We start from the raw sequence: 14,055 nt of genomic DNA on the forward strand, positions 1-14,055 counted from the left end.
TGGAGGAGGTGGGTGGTGACTGAGACAGCAGCAGCTGCTGCTCTGTGCCAACACCTCTTCCTGAAAGAGCTCCAGTTTCCCTCCTGGGAGAGCTGGGGCCATTGGAAAGGCAGGCAGGGAACATGGACAGATCATTTGTGGAGCCTCAGCATGAGATGAGCAACCATCCCAACCAACCTGGGGGCTGCTGGAATGGTGTTTGCATCCCAGCCTGGCCCTGCACCAGACCCTCCAGGGTCTTCCTCCATCACCCTTGTCCGGAGCCAGGTGGGAATCAGCACTGGAACTGTCTCCTGAGCATTGGAACACCACTGGAATCACAGGGCTGGCCCTTAATTATCTCCATTCTGCCCTTCCAATTCTTCACCGTGCCCACTTTGCCATGCAACTGCCCTCCTGAAAAGGGTTCAGACAATTCCCTCATTCCCTGCTGCCCACTCAGGATGCCATGGCTGCCATCTGCCAGCGCTGGCACAGCTCTCCCTGCACTGAGCAAAGGGGAATTCCCTGTCTCAGGTCCATACCCACCTGCCCCTGGCTCTGCCAGGAGGGAATCTGGGGCTGGCAGCGATGCCCTGCAGTAGCAGTTGGGCTGGCAGGGAAAGGCAAGGCACTGGCCTGGCACTGACACTTCCCAGCACCCAGCCTGGCACCAGAGCTGGTGCAATTCCCACCCAAAGGGTGATTTTTAGAAGGCTCATCTTTAATGAAAGGAGGGAGAGCCAGGCACCTCTGGGGGATATTTGATGTTAGGATATTAACTTTAGGATATTAATTTTAGGTGTTGTAAACCAGCTCCTCAATGATTGTGACTTATCTCTGACTCTGCAGGGAACCAGGAGGTATCTGTGGTGGTTTTCCAGGAAAGAAAAAAGAAAAGGAAAGGGAAAGGGGAAAAGGGAAAGGGAAAATGGAAAGGGAAAGCTGTCTAAAGCACAAGATTTCAAAAAATTCTTGCTGTGACACAAAAGGCATCAACAGGAAACTTTCTTGAGCAAAGCCAACACAGCATCACTGAATCCTTCCCTGGGCAATATTTAATTTTTAAAGGCCAGCTTCAAAACCCACTTATTTCCTTAAATCAGGAGGGCCTGGGATTGTCCCAGGGTCACATGGAAGATTTTTTAACCCTGTTTCATAGCTCTGCCATGGATTCAACCAAGAAGAAGGTTCTACCAGGTTGTTTTCACAGCAGGAGAGGAGCAGCCTGTTCTATCATAGGTGAAAAATGTGGCATGAGACCTGTCAGTTTTGGAGAGGAAAATCCAGGAAGGGAAAGAAAAGCTTCCAGGAAGCCTCAGCTTCCTCTGGAAGACTCAGATCTGCATCCCAACTTCCAGTCTCTGCTCATATCTACTGCTGCTTGTCACTCCTAATGGAGATTTTTGTGGCTGAGTGACTCTCTAAGTCCTTTAATTTCCCTGAGTGGCTCTGTAAATGTCAGAGCTGGTACAGAAAGGGGGAGATCTGTGCTGGAGGGGGTGTGATTGCCCCTACAAGTGTGAGTACACGTGTTGTTCCTCCTGTTCCCTGCAGAGATCCAGCCCTGGCTCCTCTCCAGACTCTGGATGCTCCCACCCCACAGCTCCAGACCTACCATTAGCTGCAATATATATCCAGTCACTTGAGATTACTTCCATGCTAATGGCTCAGAAAAAGGCCTTCCAAGAGCTACTTAGGATTGCAGCAGGCAGCTGGAATATTTCATGAGCGAGTGTTGCAATGATCTGTTTGAGCTCAGAGAGTTGTTGGAGGAAATGCCAGCAGAATTTGAAGCACAGCCCCTCTGGAGCTGTAGGGTGGAGAATGAGGGGTTTGCTCTTCAAAAAGAGCCTGGAGATGAAGGATTAGGGTTAAAGGGAAATGTGGGTAGACCTTCCCTCTGTGTTTTGGATTTCTGCTTTAGTTGATCGTCCATCAGCTGCCCCATACCAAATTCTATCATTGTTTCACAAGGTCTGAAAATCTGAAAATATTTTTCAAATGTTTCCCCCAGCTCCAAGTGATTTTCAAGGTCTCAAAGCTGAATTTTCAGGTGTAGCTGTCCTTTCTGGCTGCCTGTGATTGGTTTCGTAGCTTCAAGTGGTTCAGGTGGGGTCAGAATTACCAATCTCAGACAGATTTAAGTAAAGTAGAGACCTTCACCTTGGAAACACCAGAATGAGCCATAAACATCAGAATAAACTGAGCTCCAGCAGTTCAATTGAGAGAGAGCTTTGAAAGCTGCTGAATGACAGGGAGATGGATCAAAACACAGGGAAAAGTGTTATTTTCAGTTACAGCTGGGAAAAACAAATTCAACCCAGCCTTTGCTCTCCCAAAATGTTCAAGCATAGATATTGGTTTAGGGCTCTTCCATAACACCCACACTTTGTGAATCTGAATCAAATACAACTTTAAAAAGCCTTTCTTGCTTTCTAGGAAAACAACCCACCTAATTATTCCTATTAAACCACCACAGTGGAGGCTGGATTTTCCTCTTTTGCATTTCCCCATATTTTCCCTGTTTCATTTCCCTCCTGGCTTTTCCCATTTGTAAATCAGGTCTGGCCACATTCAAAGGTGTTCATGTTGAGTGAGGCCTGGTGGCTGAGAGGTGCTCAAGGCAGCTGGAAGGGATGGAGCTGTCATTTTCAAGGCTCAGGTCTGTCCTGCTGCCCGTGCTGTGACCCTGAAAATGTGCCTGGAGTCATGGCAAAGGCACCCTAAGACAGCAGACAAAAATTAGATTTTGGGCCTGACTTGTCTCCCCTGCCTTCTCTCCCTTCTTCTGCTCCTTGTCTTTATGGTTTTCCTATTCTCCCATTTCCTTTTTGAACCTTTCCTCCTGCTTTTCCTTTGGCCCAGCCAACACAATCGATAGGGAACTTCCTGAAGAACATCATTATTCTGCAGGTCCTTCCCCAGCCCTCCCCTCATTCTCTTTATCTTAATAGGACAGTTCCCAACTTTTCCTACTCCAGGCTTGCTCCTGCCTCCTCCTTGAGCCTTCCAAGGGGCCACCTGACAATTGTACAGGGCTTTATTTGCTCTGTGAAGACTTTTTTCATGTCACAACATCAGCCAGGGGCAGGACAAACAAAAGGGCTCAATCTGCTGGAGTCATTGGTGGTTTGTTTGTTTTTTTTTTCTGGACATGGCTTTGTCCATGTCATGTTGCCAGAAAATATAAATTTCACCTTCTCTCTTACTTGACCTCCTTTTATTAAAGCCCCAACCTCTCTGGGATCACTCAACACCTCCTTCTCAGCCAGGCTGGCCAGAGGGGCTGCTCCAAGAGACTTTTGGGCTCCTTTGATTTATCCTCTCACCGACCATTGGAGATATCCCAGAGCATTTTGTCTCACCTTCAGCTGCTCCTCTGGAAGGCCAAGGTCTCCTAAGGGCTTGATGCCACCACATGTGCCAGCCCTTTTTGGGCAGGTCAGGTGCTCTGGGGCTGCTCAGGTTGCACCAGTAGTCAACAGCAGTTGCACCCAGGCTGCACCAGCAGTCTGTGTTTGGGGATTGTGGTGGGAATTCTGACACCCAAGGGTTGTAGACTCATTAAATTGTGTTCCTGCCTTTGAAGCCACCATGAGATCATCTCCCCAGAGTGCCTGAGGCTTTTCCTGCCCCAGCAGCACTCAGCCCTGAGAAATCAGAACTCAACCCCAAATCAGGGAAACAAACCAAGGGGAGGGAAACCCCCCGGCTTCTTGCAGATCCACGACTTACATCCGTGATCTTGGGGTTGGTGCACTTGCCCTTGGTGCTGGAGAGCTCCAGCCACTGGCTGTCCTGGGCTGGGCAGTGCTGCTTCAGCGTGCACTGGTTCTGTCCCTGGCACCAGCCACACTCGAAGTCGGGGTCGGCTTTGAGGCAGAGTCCGCAGCTGTCGCGCATGGCCCCGCACTTGTACAGGTGAACTGCGGCAAGAACACAGCAAAAACTGCACCTGAGACAGGCTGATGCCTAGAGGAGCTGGAACAGAGGCTACACAGAGTTAAGGGGAATAAAATGGGTGTTTATTGAGAGGCCTTCAAAGGCCACACTCTGGCAGTGCCAGTGCCCCCGCATGGATGGCTCCAAGATGGAAACAAAAGAGAGCTTGGTCACAAAATCTCACACCTTTATAGGTTTTAGTCCATTTGCATGCAGGAGTCAACTGTCCAATTAATAATCTCAAATAATGAAGTTTCATCCTTCTTGCTTACCTGCTTGCCCACCCTCCTTTTCTCATGTTATTTATGTTTGAAGAAATTGTCCTTGAGTCCTTAGCTGGACTAGGACTGTTTTGTCTTCAGTGCCCAAGCACAACAGAAAAACACCCTCAAGCAGAACAGAAAAACTTAAAACTTAAGTCATCAATGCTGGCAGCTCAGCACAGTGTGGCATGGCAGTGGCAGCAAGGGGGAAAAGGGTTCTGGGCTGCTCATGGCAGAGGTAGGGTGGAAACCAGGATGGAAGCTCTCCAATGGGGTGAGAAATGGGGGGGAAACATGGATATCCTTCTTGAAATAGAGCTCATTTGTTAGTTCATTCTTCATCAAAGGTGTTTTTGGAAGCTGAAGGCTGAAGGATGCTGCTCTCAGTATGGGGAGGGACTACAAGCAGGAGGTTGGAGGAAATGATGCTTGGGCAGTGATTTGGCCTCAGTCCCTTCGTTTTTCACAGACTGAATGTCATAAAGTGTCACCAACAGCCAGCCTCACACTCAGCACTTCATCCTAAAAGAATTTTCTACACCTGGCCAACCCACAGCTTAAACTTGGGTGTGAAACTCCCCAGAATTTTGTGTTAAGGGGATGCCACTCTGGTTTCCCACTTGACAGAAATCCCAAAAGATAACAGTAAATACACAATGGTTCATTAGGAGGCAGATTCCAGGGATTCACAACCAGCCTTTACCCCTTCTTCTGCTCCAGAATTTCAGTCTGCTTCCCACTTTTAAGAGGAGTTGATTCCACTCTAATACAGACAGCAGTGATTAATGCTTAGCTCCATTTTGGGCTGTTAAGTGATTAGAAGCACTCTGAGCTTTTTCTAATAAAGCCTAAAAATATTGAAGTCCTCCTACAAAATGAGATCACGTTATTTATTCTTATTTTACAGATGTAGAAACTGAGGCCTGGCTTGCACAGAAGACTGATAGCAGAATTCTCCTCCTGGAAGATGAAGGTGACAGAATCAAGGCTCTCAGACTATTTTTTTTTTTTACCTTCATTTGTGGGCATGTTGGGAGATTTTCTCTCTGTGCTTCTATTTTGCTGTGTCCATAGGTGACTAAAGTGCTGACTAAAAGTGACTTTTTATCTTTATACACAATCCCAGATCTCAAAGGCTTTGGAAATCTTTGTGCTGAAAAGCTCTGTCTCTCCATACCTTCCTCCTAGAAGTCAGCAAGTATTGGCCAAGGCAAGGAAAACTCAGAAACTCTCTATTTCTCCAGGCTGGGTGCAAGAAAAGTACCCAAAAGTATCCCAAAAGGCCTGCAAAACATCTGTCAAGCACAGTGTTTCCCAGACCTCCTGGAATACTCCTCTTTCCTTAGTTTTTTTCTGGGTTTCCTCAAATTTGCTGAGTTGTTCTGCTTGAGATGCTCCCAGTGGGTATCTCTGTAGGTAATTCAGTAGGTCTGGGTCAGTTTAGCATTTCAGCCTCCCAGCCCAGCCCATGGTGATGCTGGATGTGAAAGCAGTGGCATCTTGGTCACCTCTGTGTCCTCAAGAGAGTGTGGCATTGCTTCCATGTGGTATCTCTATGGGCACATGCCTAAACTCTCCTGCTGACCAAAAATATGATGATAATATCCAAATTGCTCATCTGGGATAGCCACCAGCCAGTGTTGCTTCCCAGATTTTTTTCCTAGTTATTATTGGCAACATTTTGGCTTGGAATAACCCAAGGAGGGCCTGTGCTAGAGATTATTCTTGAGTTCATTCTCTGGTGTGTTTTATGTTACTGGCACTAACAGTCCTAAAATACGATCATCATCATGATGAGATTTATTTTACTCCCACATCACCTAGGATAGCTCAATGCAGCCCAAGAAAAGGATTTACATTTTTGGTGTGGACCATGTTGTGTCAGGGTACTCATTTTATGGTAGCACAAAACTAAGCAAGGCTGGGCCAAGTGTCCAAATTCTGACCTCCAAGCCCCACTGTTAAAGGTTCTCACAGTCCATGGCACCGATTGGGCCCATGGAAGTCAGCAGTGTCCTGGAAAAAAAGCTTGGGGAAAAGGAGACAACTTCAGAATAGAGGCAGGATGGCATTTCCAACACAGGCAATGCCAGGGCTGGGCAGGAATCTCCAGCCTGTTGTGTTTGCTGAGTGGATTTACCCCTCAAAAGCCACAGTTTTGGGTTTTTGGTGCAGGAACTCTGCCATTCAGAGGGGGAGAAGGGCAGATGGGGTTGTGCCATGGAGAGAAGAGTTCCCTTCTGTGTTGCTTTCCAGCTTCAAGTGTTGGTGGGAATCTCAGCCACCACCCCTCAGCACGAGGGTGGGTGTGGAACAGGGTGACAGCACTGTGGGAGTACCTGGTGGGGACAGATGGAATGGGAAAAGGTGTGGGAAGTGTCCACAACAAGGTAGAGAGAGGGAGGGAGAGATTTCTGAGAGGTGATGATGTGAGAAGGAGAGAATCTGCAGGTGTGAGCTGCAAATGCAGGGCTGCCAAGGGGAGGGGTTGCCTGGGGGGAAGTTCCAGGGTGGAAAGACAAGAAAGAAGAAGAAGAAGAAGAAGATGTGGATGGACCATCCATCTCCAGGAACACCCAGCCTGCCTCAGGGTCATGGCTGGATGTGCAGCCCCCTCTGCCAGGGGCACATCCAACCTGTGCCATCAGTGGTGGTTAAACACAGGTGGCTTTCAGATCCTTTTTATCATTATCATTTTATTTTGCTCAGAATTCTCCTGCTGGTGAGCTGCAGCCTTTCTGCTCCCCCTCTGCCTTCCCTTGCTCATTACTAAATTGCCTCTGAGCAGAGAGCTCGCTCTCCTGGCATGTTAACTTGAAGAGCATCACTGCAGGAGAAAAAAAAGAGGGGGAGAAAAAGCTGGAGAAGGAGGAGCATGAAAACCAGACACGAGGATGCGGGGAGAAACGGGAGGCAGAGAGGGAGAGCAACACGAGTGGGAGGGAAAGTCGCATTTCTCAGGTGGAATGAGAGCATTGGAGGGCTGGGGGGAGGCACACAAAGCTCTCAAAAAATTGGTAATTTGCAGAGTGCAGGGAACAAGTGTGTAGCAGGCAGCACGGGGAGACGGTGGCAGCTTTGTTAAGTGTAGGGAGCGAGGGCCCGTTGCTAAGGTTACTGCTTCCAAGGACAAGTTGAAATAACTCCTTACCTTTGTTCTGTGCTGGGTTGTCAATGTTGAAATTCCCGTTCCACACGACTGTCAGCTCCACTGGCAGGCTGTTAATCTCCATCCCTTCGTACGAGTACTAGGAATGAGAGAGGAAAACCAAAACAAGCAAAAAATAAAAATCTTCCAAACCCAGACTAAGAGAGTGCCTGGAGGTGGGGAGGGGATGGGATGAGGCAGAAGGTGGTGCTGAACATGGAGAACAAGAGAAATGGAGCTGTCACTCCCCTCCCTGATCAGCAGGACCTGCCAGAATTCCAGGATGGTCCCAAAACTATGGATGTCCAACCATGCCCCTCACAAACCCCATTACCCATTAGATGAACATTCATAGAATCCCACAATGGGGGTGGAAGGGACCTTAAAGATCATCCAGTGCCACCCCACCCATGGGCAGGGACACCTTCCAGGCACTCCAAGCCCTGTCCAACCTGGCCTTGGACACTTCCAGGGATCCAGAGGCAGCCACAGCTTCTCTGAGCAACCAGAGCCTCACAGCCAAGAATTCCTTCCTTTCTTCAACTTAAAGCCACTCCCTCTTGTCCTATCACTCATAAAAATCTTCCATGATGGAAGTGTGTTTGCATGTGATGGACCTTAACTTGGAAATCCATTTTTTTGGGTGTTGAGAACAGCTTTGAAAAGTATTTTTTCCAAGCTGGGTGCAACTTTAGGGTGTAAATTACACATTTTGGGTCTTCCATCCAGCTGTGCCCCTGCTGTGTATTCCATAGGTGCTGAGTGTGTAGGTGAGGTTATTTACATTAGGGATGTCTTGAAGAACTCTTGGAAGCTGAGAGAGGTCTCAAAATTAGGGAAATCCCTTGAAAAAGGGGGAAATGGAGCCAGTGTGTAAGCAGAGACCTGTCAGCCTAACTTGGCTTTCCAGAAAGAAAGTACATCAAATTATTAAACAATCAATTTATAAGCACCTGCGAGATGATAAGGTGATAAAAATCAGCCAGCGCAGATTTGTCAAGAAAAAATTGTGTCAACCCAATCTAATTTCCTTTTTGACAGGATTAATGACTTTGTGGATAAAGGGGAGGCAGCCAGATGTGATTTATCCTGATTTTGGGAGAGTGTTTGCTACTATCCTACAGCAGATCCCCATAAACAAACCAGAGAAATATGACCTAAGAAAGGCCACCATAAGGTCTATACAAAAATTATTAAGCAAAAGAAATCAGATAAATCCATGTCAAGCTGGGAGGGTGCTTCAAAAGGGATATTGTCCTGAGTCTGGCATTACTCAGTATTTTCACTACTGACTTGGATGATTTCATGACACTGTTCTGGAGGGGGTGTAAGAACCTCCAACAGCAGGGTTATGAACTCAAAACAAACTTGACAAACTGTAGAACCAGGCCAAAATCAACCAAATAAAATTCAATGCTGGCAAATGGGGACTATTTTTCACTCGTAGGAACTGATGCAAACAACTCTGAAATTTGAGTGGCTGGGCAGTGCTGCAGGAGAGGGTCTGGGGACTGCTGGAGATCATGAGCAGACTGTAAATCAACAATGCCATATTGCTGCCAAAACCCAAACAGTTCTCATTTGGGGATGGAGCAGATAGAGTTTGTTACATGTGTAAACCTCAGGAGGCAATCACTTTTCCCTGCCCAGAACCAGAAAGGCTTCAGCTGGAGCAAGGAGTATCCAGTTTCCAGCAAAAATGTCTTAAAACGCTGCAAAAAAAAAATCTTCTGAGAGAGCTGGACAGATTTAAACAAACATTTGTCAGGGACAGTCAAGGTACACAGAGGTGACCCCAATGAAGGAAATGGAAGCTGCTCTCTGGAGGTCCTCCCCACTTGGTGCTGAGTGTTTTTTTCACCTAGATTTTGATTTATCCCAAGCCAGTTCACCCAGGGTTCATCCTGCTGCCTGTCAGGTCCCACTGCCTGCCTCCATCAGCAGCTTCCACCCAACACTTCACCAAAAAGCAAAAAGTCTCATGGTGGGAGAGGAGATGGTTGATTAAAGGACAGAAGGAAGGAGAGAAATATTTTGTGTCTGCTGCTATTGTTGACCACAGTGCAGGGATCTCCCACTGCACTGGGATCTACAGTGGGACAAAGTCCAACTTTGAAAGGAAAATATTTGCCCCACTACAAAGTTAAGCAAGCTTTTTATTTGGATGGGCCAAAAAAAAGTCACTGAAGAGTCCCTCATCCCTTAAAGTCTCATTGTGGTTATCCACAGAGATGCCAAAGCTCTGAGCTTTACAGGTAGGTTTTCCTGTGTCCATTAATTGCTGTATAATTGCAGAGTAAATGGCAACTGGTGATTTCTGTCCATTAGAGCAGAGTGGGAGCTGCTTGTACAGTAATTCCTCTTTGCACAGACTAAACACAATTAGCCATTAATCTGCAAAAACGCTGTGATTATGATCCAGTTGTAGGGAATTTATGGATATTTGTGGTTTCCATGGAGCTAAAGAGCAGCCAGGTCCTTTGCAGTAGACCCACCAGTCTCATTCAGGATTTACATTTTCGTGACACTTTTGGGTGTCACTGCCAGCAAGATCCAAGATGATGCAGAGCTGTCTGGACTCACACCACTGGCTGTTCCCAGCTCTGAGGAGCTGGGAGTAAGGATGAGGAGACAGCAGTGGGAAGGACAGGACCTGAAGAGTGGTGAATAATTAAACTTCTGCCACTCAGGGACATCTGCTTTGCACAGCACTTTGAATATGCTGATTGGGAATGGAAAATGCAATATATACAGAATAGCTGGTCATCCTAAAGTCAGAAGATGATTCTGATGAAGGGCCTCACCAGAACCTCGTGTGTGTTTTGGGATTTAGCTGGAAGTAGAGTCCAGGCAGGGCTGCCAAGGGACAGGCAGCTGGAATCTCATGGAGCCTTTCTTCCCATGGAAGATCCCAGAGCCAGCAGCAGGAGCTCAGCTGGGATTTTAGATTTTATCTGTCTGCAGCACCAGGGGCAAACACAGATTACACTTTTTAACCCAGCAGCCTTGCTCCAGACCTGGAAAGGGATGTGAGGGGATGAATCCCATGGAAAAGCTCTGAGGATGAAGCCAGCTGGGATGAGGATGCTCACACTGCCATGCCCAACCCCATCTGATGCTGCATGGGCTGCATGGCAGTGAAAACAGAGCAAATTGCAAAGGAGCAGCGAGGAAATGCTCCGTCCTCCTCAGACCACAGGAGCTGCTCACTCATTGTGACCCCTCTTCAAAGCCCACTGAACTCAACAGGAGTCTTTGAAAAGGATTCCCTCAGCCGTGACAATAAAATGGAAATGTGTTTCAGAGGAGAAGGGCTGGAGCATCGATCTCCAAGAGAGCAGTGAGAAGTGTTCATACCATCAGGGCTTGTCCCTCCACCTGTCCTTGCACAACACAGGCTAAACATCCCAGAAGATGTAAAATCTGACCCCTAAGTCTGACCAATCTGGATTCTAATCACAATAATCTCATCAAAGCAGAAAATTATGGGTAATTTGGGGACCCGACTGAGAAGGAAAGGCTGTGCTGTCTGGAGCACAGACTGGCTCTCCTCAGGAAGTGCCAAAAAGCTGCTAGAAGGAGCTGTTGTAATTCACAGGAGCAATGTTTGGAACTCACAAGTATCCCCCTTTTTTTTGCCTTTTAAACTCTCCAGTAGTGTCAGATACTTCTGCAGTTTGTGCAAATCCATATCCATGCCTGACACTTGCAGCATCCTGCCCTTTGGTAATTTGGCTTGAGCACACTTAGGATGATAAATCCAGAGTGGTTTCATTTTATTTCTCCTTTGTACCTCAAACATGTCCAATAATGGGGAAACTTCTGCAGAATTTTAGCAGAATTTTAGTGTAGGCTGTTTTCTCTGACACCACTTTTGTGATTAGAACTCAGATCGAGGGATTGATTCCTGTACTTGGCTCTGTCATCAACCCCTTGCACGATCCTGTGGAAATCACTTAATCTTTCTTTGCATCAATTTTCCAGCCATAAAAAGGCAGAAAACTTCTTGCTCACTGTCATTCTGTTTCCTTGGATCCTTTGCTTCCCAGAGCTGGGACTGAATTTTTATAACTGGGCATCACCCTGGCCAACAGAGTCCATGTGATGATTTGGGTTCCTCTTTCATTTAAATGTAGATAAATAATAATTAGAGAAGTGGATGCACAAGGGTGACATTCCCAGTGGGATGTTTGGAACTAGATGGTCTTTAAGATCCCTTCCAACCCAAACCATTCCCTGATCCTAAAACTCACAGCCCTGTGCTTGTCTTTTGGCCACCCACCACTGTGTTTTCCCATGATTTCTATGAATAGCTCCTCTCTCTGAATTTTTTTCCTCAGCTCTGCTTTTTATTGGAATTTTTTTTTTTATCACTCCCTTCACTGTGAGCCACACCACGGAGTCAAATGCCACTGAGATCTCTTGCTAAAGTGCAATGATGTGACAAATAGAACAGACTTGCTCTCCTGTCCCTAAGCCACACAGCACTTTCAGCTGCACCACCTCAGGTCTCACAGCACGCAGAGCTGTGAAGGATTCCACACAAAATCATCAGCAGGGATTTTGCTGCTGGGCCAGGCCAGGGGTGGGCAGGGACCAAGCAAGGATGTGGGACCAGCCACTGAAGCAGGTAATGGCACTGATCATGGCATGCTCAGGTGGGTCAGCCCTCCCCATCTCCCTCTTCCTCATGCCAAAGGCTGATAATTTCGGGCTGATTGCAGGTGCTGGGGCTCCCACTGCTCCCCACTGGGAAGATTGCACTCTGCCCTGATACATCCAGCAATTTCAGCCCTTCCTGCTGACATTTTTACTTACTTATTTATATGTCTCCTTAGCTCCCCTGCTTTTCATCCCCTCCCATGGCTCCGTGTCCAGGCTGTTGGCAGAGCTATCACAAGTGCAATAAGGAATGGCAGGAAGGGTCCCTCTGAGTGATAATTGTGTGCCTTGGGTGGTGTGACAGAGGACAAAGCCCAGAGCTGAGAGTCTCAAACCACTTGACAAGAACAATAATTGTCCCGAATGGTGCTGCCTGCGGTGACTTATTGCTGTTATCACATGAAATATCTCTGGGGAAGGCAGGGAGAGAGGCAAATCTGGCTCCTGACTGGGCTGAGCACCCAGGGACCGTCAGTGCTGGATGTGACATTACTGACACACAAACTAGTCACACCCAGGTGTCCTTAGAGCATCTTTAACTGAAGTTGGAGCCACTTTGAAAAGGTGCTCAAGCTGGCTCTGACCCCTGGTGTAAATCTTGACGGATCAGGAAATGCAGAGCCAAAGTTAAGCCTCTTTTCCTGATTCTATCCTGTGTGAAAGCAGGAAAAATCCTGAGATTTGCAAGTTTTTTTTCTGCGAGAGGCAAATTTGAGCTCCTGAGTACCTCGTGTGAGATGGGAGGGGGCAGATCTTGAGGCTCCTGCTGGAAAACAAGGCAGGGCTGGTTGCTTAGTCTAGCATGCAGCACCACCAGAAGGATCTGCTGGCAGGACAGCATCCCTCCAGGGACACACCATCACATCCTCCCACCCTCCCCTGGACCTTCTCCAAGCCTGCAATGCAGGTGCTACATTCAGTGCCTCCTCCAGCAACTCTGCTGAGTAAAAAAGCTCTGTCAGAGGGGCTCGGTTTGATTTGCAAACAGGCTCAGACAGCTCTTTCCAAAGCCAGGTGACCCCCGGAGCAGAGGCTCATTGTATTGCAGTGGCTCCTGCCTGAATGCTAATTCTGGCAGGGAAGGAAATAATCATGATGGAGACAGATCTCCAGCACTGCTTCCCTATTGTCTGGGTGCTCTGCCACCTGCTCAAACAGCCAGGGCTTCTCTGCTGCCTTTTTGTATCTTTCTGAATGTTGCTTTCTTTTGTCTGGCTCTCCCTTGCACATCTCTTTCTCTCAGTGTCTGGCAAATTCCAAGCAACAATGAAATAACATTTCTCAGGGAAAAAAAAAAAAAAGAAGAAGAATAAAGGCCTCAAAATAAGAGTAAGCTCCTTCAAAAGGAAGAGGAAGAAAAGGGGTAGAAAGGAAAGACAAGAGAAGGAAAGGGGAGGAAAGGAAAGACAAGGGAAGCAAAGAGCAGGAAAAAGGAGGAAAGCAAGGGAGAAAGGGGAGGGCAGAGAGGGAGAAAAGGCAGAAATAAGATTAAAAAGAGTTGATTTTATTCCCAAATGAGCCTCTCTTCCTGGAGAAGAAAGATGTCCACCTGAGCCAGCACCAAACACAGGCATCCTGCAGGCAACACTCAGCAGTGAGGCCATGGAGTGCCTTGGCAGGAGCCTGGGGCTCAGCCCTGCCACCCTCTGCAGCTCTGGCAGAGCCTTGAGTGTTCTGGCTTAGGAAAACAGACATTAAAGTCAAAATGGTGCTGTCACAGCACTCAGGCATCCTATGAGCCAATCCATCTGGGGACTCATCAAACCCCACTCCTCTGGTTCCAGGCACTGGAAACTTCTTGGAGCATGCAGGTAGTGTGGGACTAATCACCATTACCTGTCAAAACCAGTCTTTTATTGGGTTCTGCAAAGTGAGATGCTGAGGCTGGCTGAAGTTACTTTCCTGCTCAGCCCAGCTATGCTTAAAACCATCCTGAGATAATTCATTGGAATGCCTACGTGTGCCAGAGAATTCGTGACTCTAAGGGGTCATTAAAGGTCTGTCTTGTCTTCTAAGTCTCTTTAGACAGATGTAATTTCTGCCCACGACCATGCAATT

The 14,055-nt window shown here is 47.5% G+C and overlaps 1 protein-coding gene across 4 annotated transcripts in view; it reads right to left on the reverse strand.

The window, feature by feature from the left end:
* The window catches only part of PLXNA4 (plexin A4), a 429,648-nt gene that overhangs the window by 72,386 nt on the left and 343,207 nt on the right, over nucleotides 1-14,055 (reverse strand). For all 4 annotated transcript variants that reach the window (XM_088165989.1, XM_088165988.1, XM_014882536.2 and 1 more), the window contains exons 11-12: nucleotides 7,339-7,435; nucleotides 3,718-3,908 (exon numbers count right to left, since the gene is read on the reverse strand). In XM_088165989.1, coding sequence (XP_088022115.1) covers nucleotides 3,718-3,908; nucleotides 7,339-7,435 — 288 coding nt within the window. The remainder of the gene's footprint in view (nucleotides 1-3,717; nucleotides 3,909-7,338; nucleotides 7,436-14,055) is intronic.

This window comes from Sturnus vulgaris, chromosome 5 (assembly GCF_052056855.1).
Source record: "Sturnus vulgaris isolate bStuVul1 chromosome 5, bStuVul1.hap1, whole genome shotgun sequence".
In the NCBI taxonomy this organism is placed as follows: Eukaryota; Metazoa; Chordata; class Aves; order Passeriformes; family Sturnidae; genus Sturnus; species Sturnus vulgaris.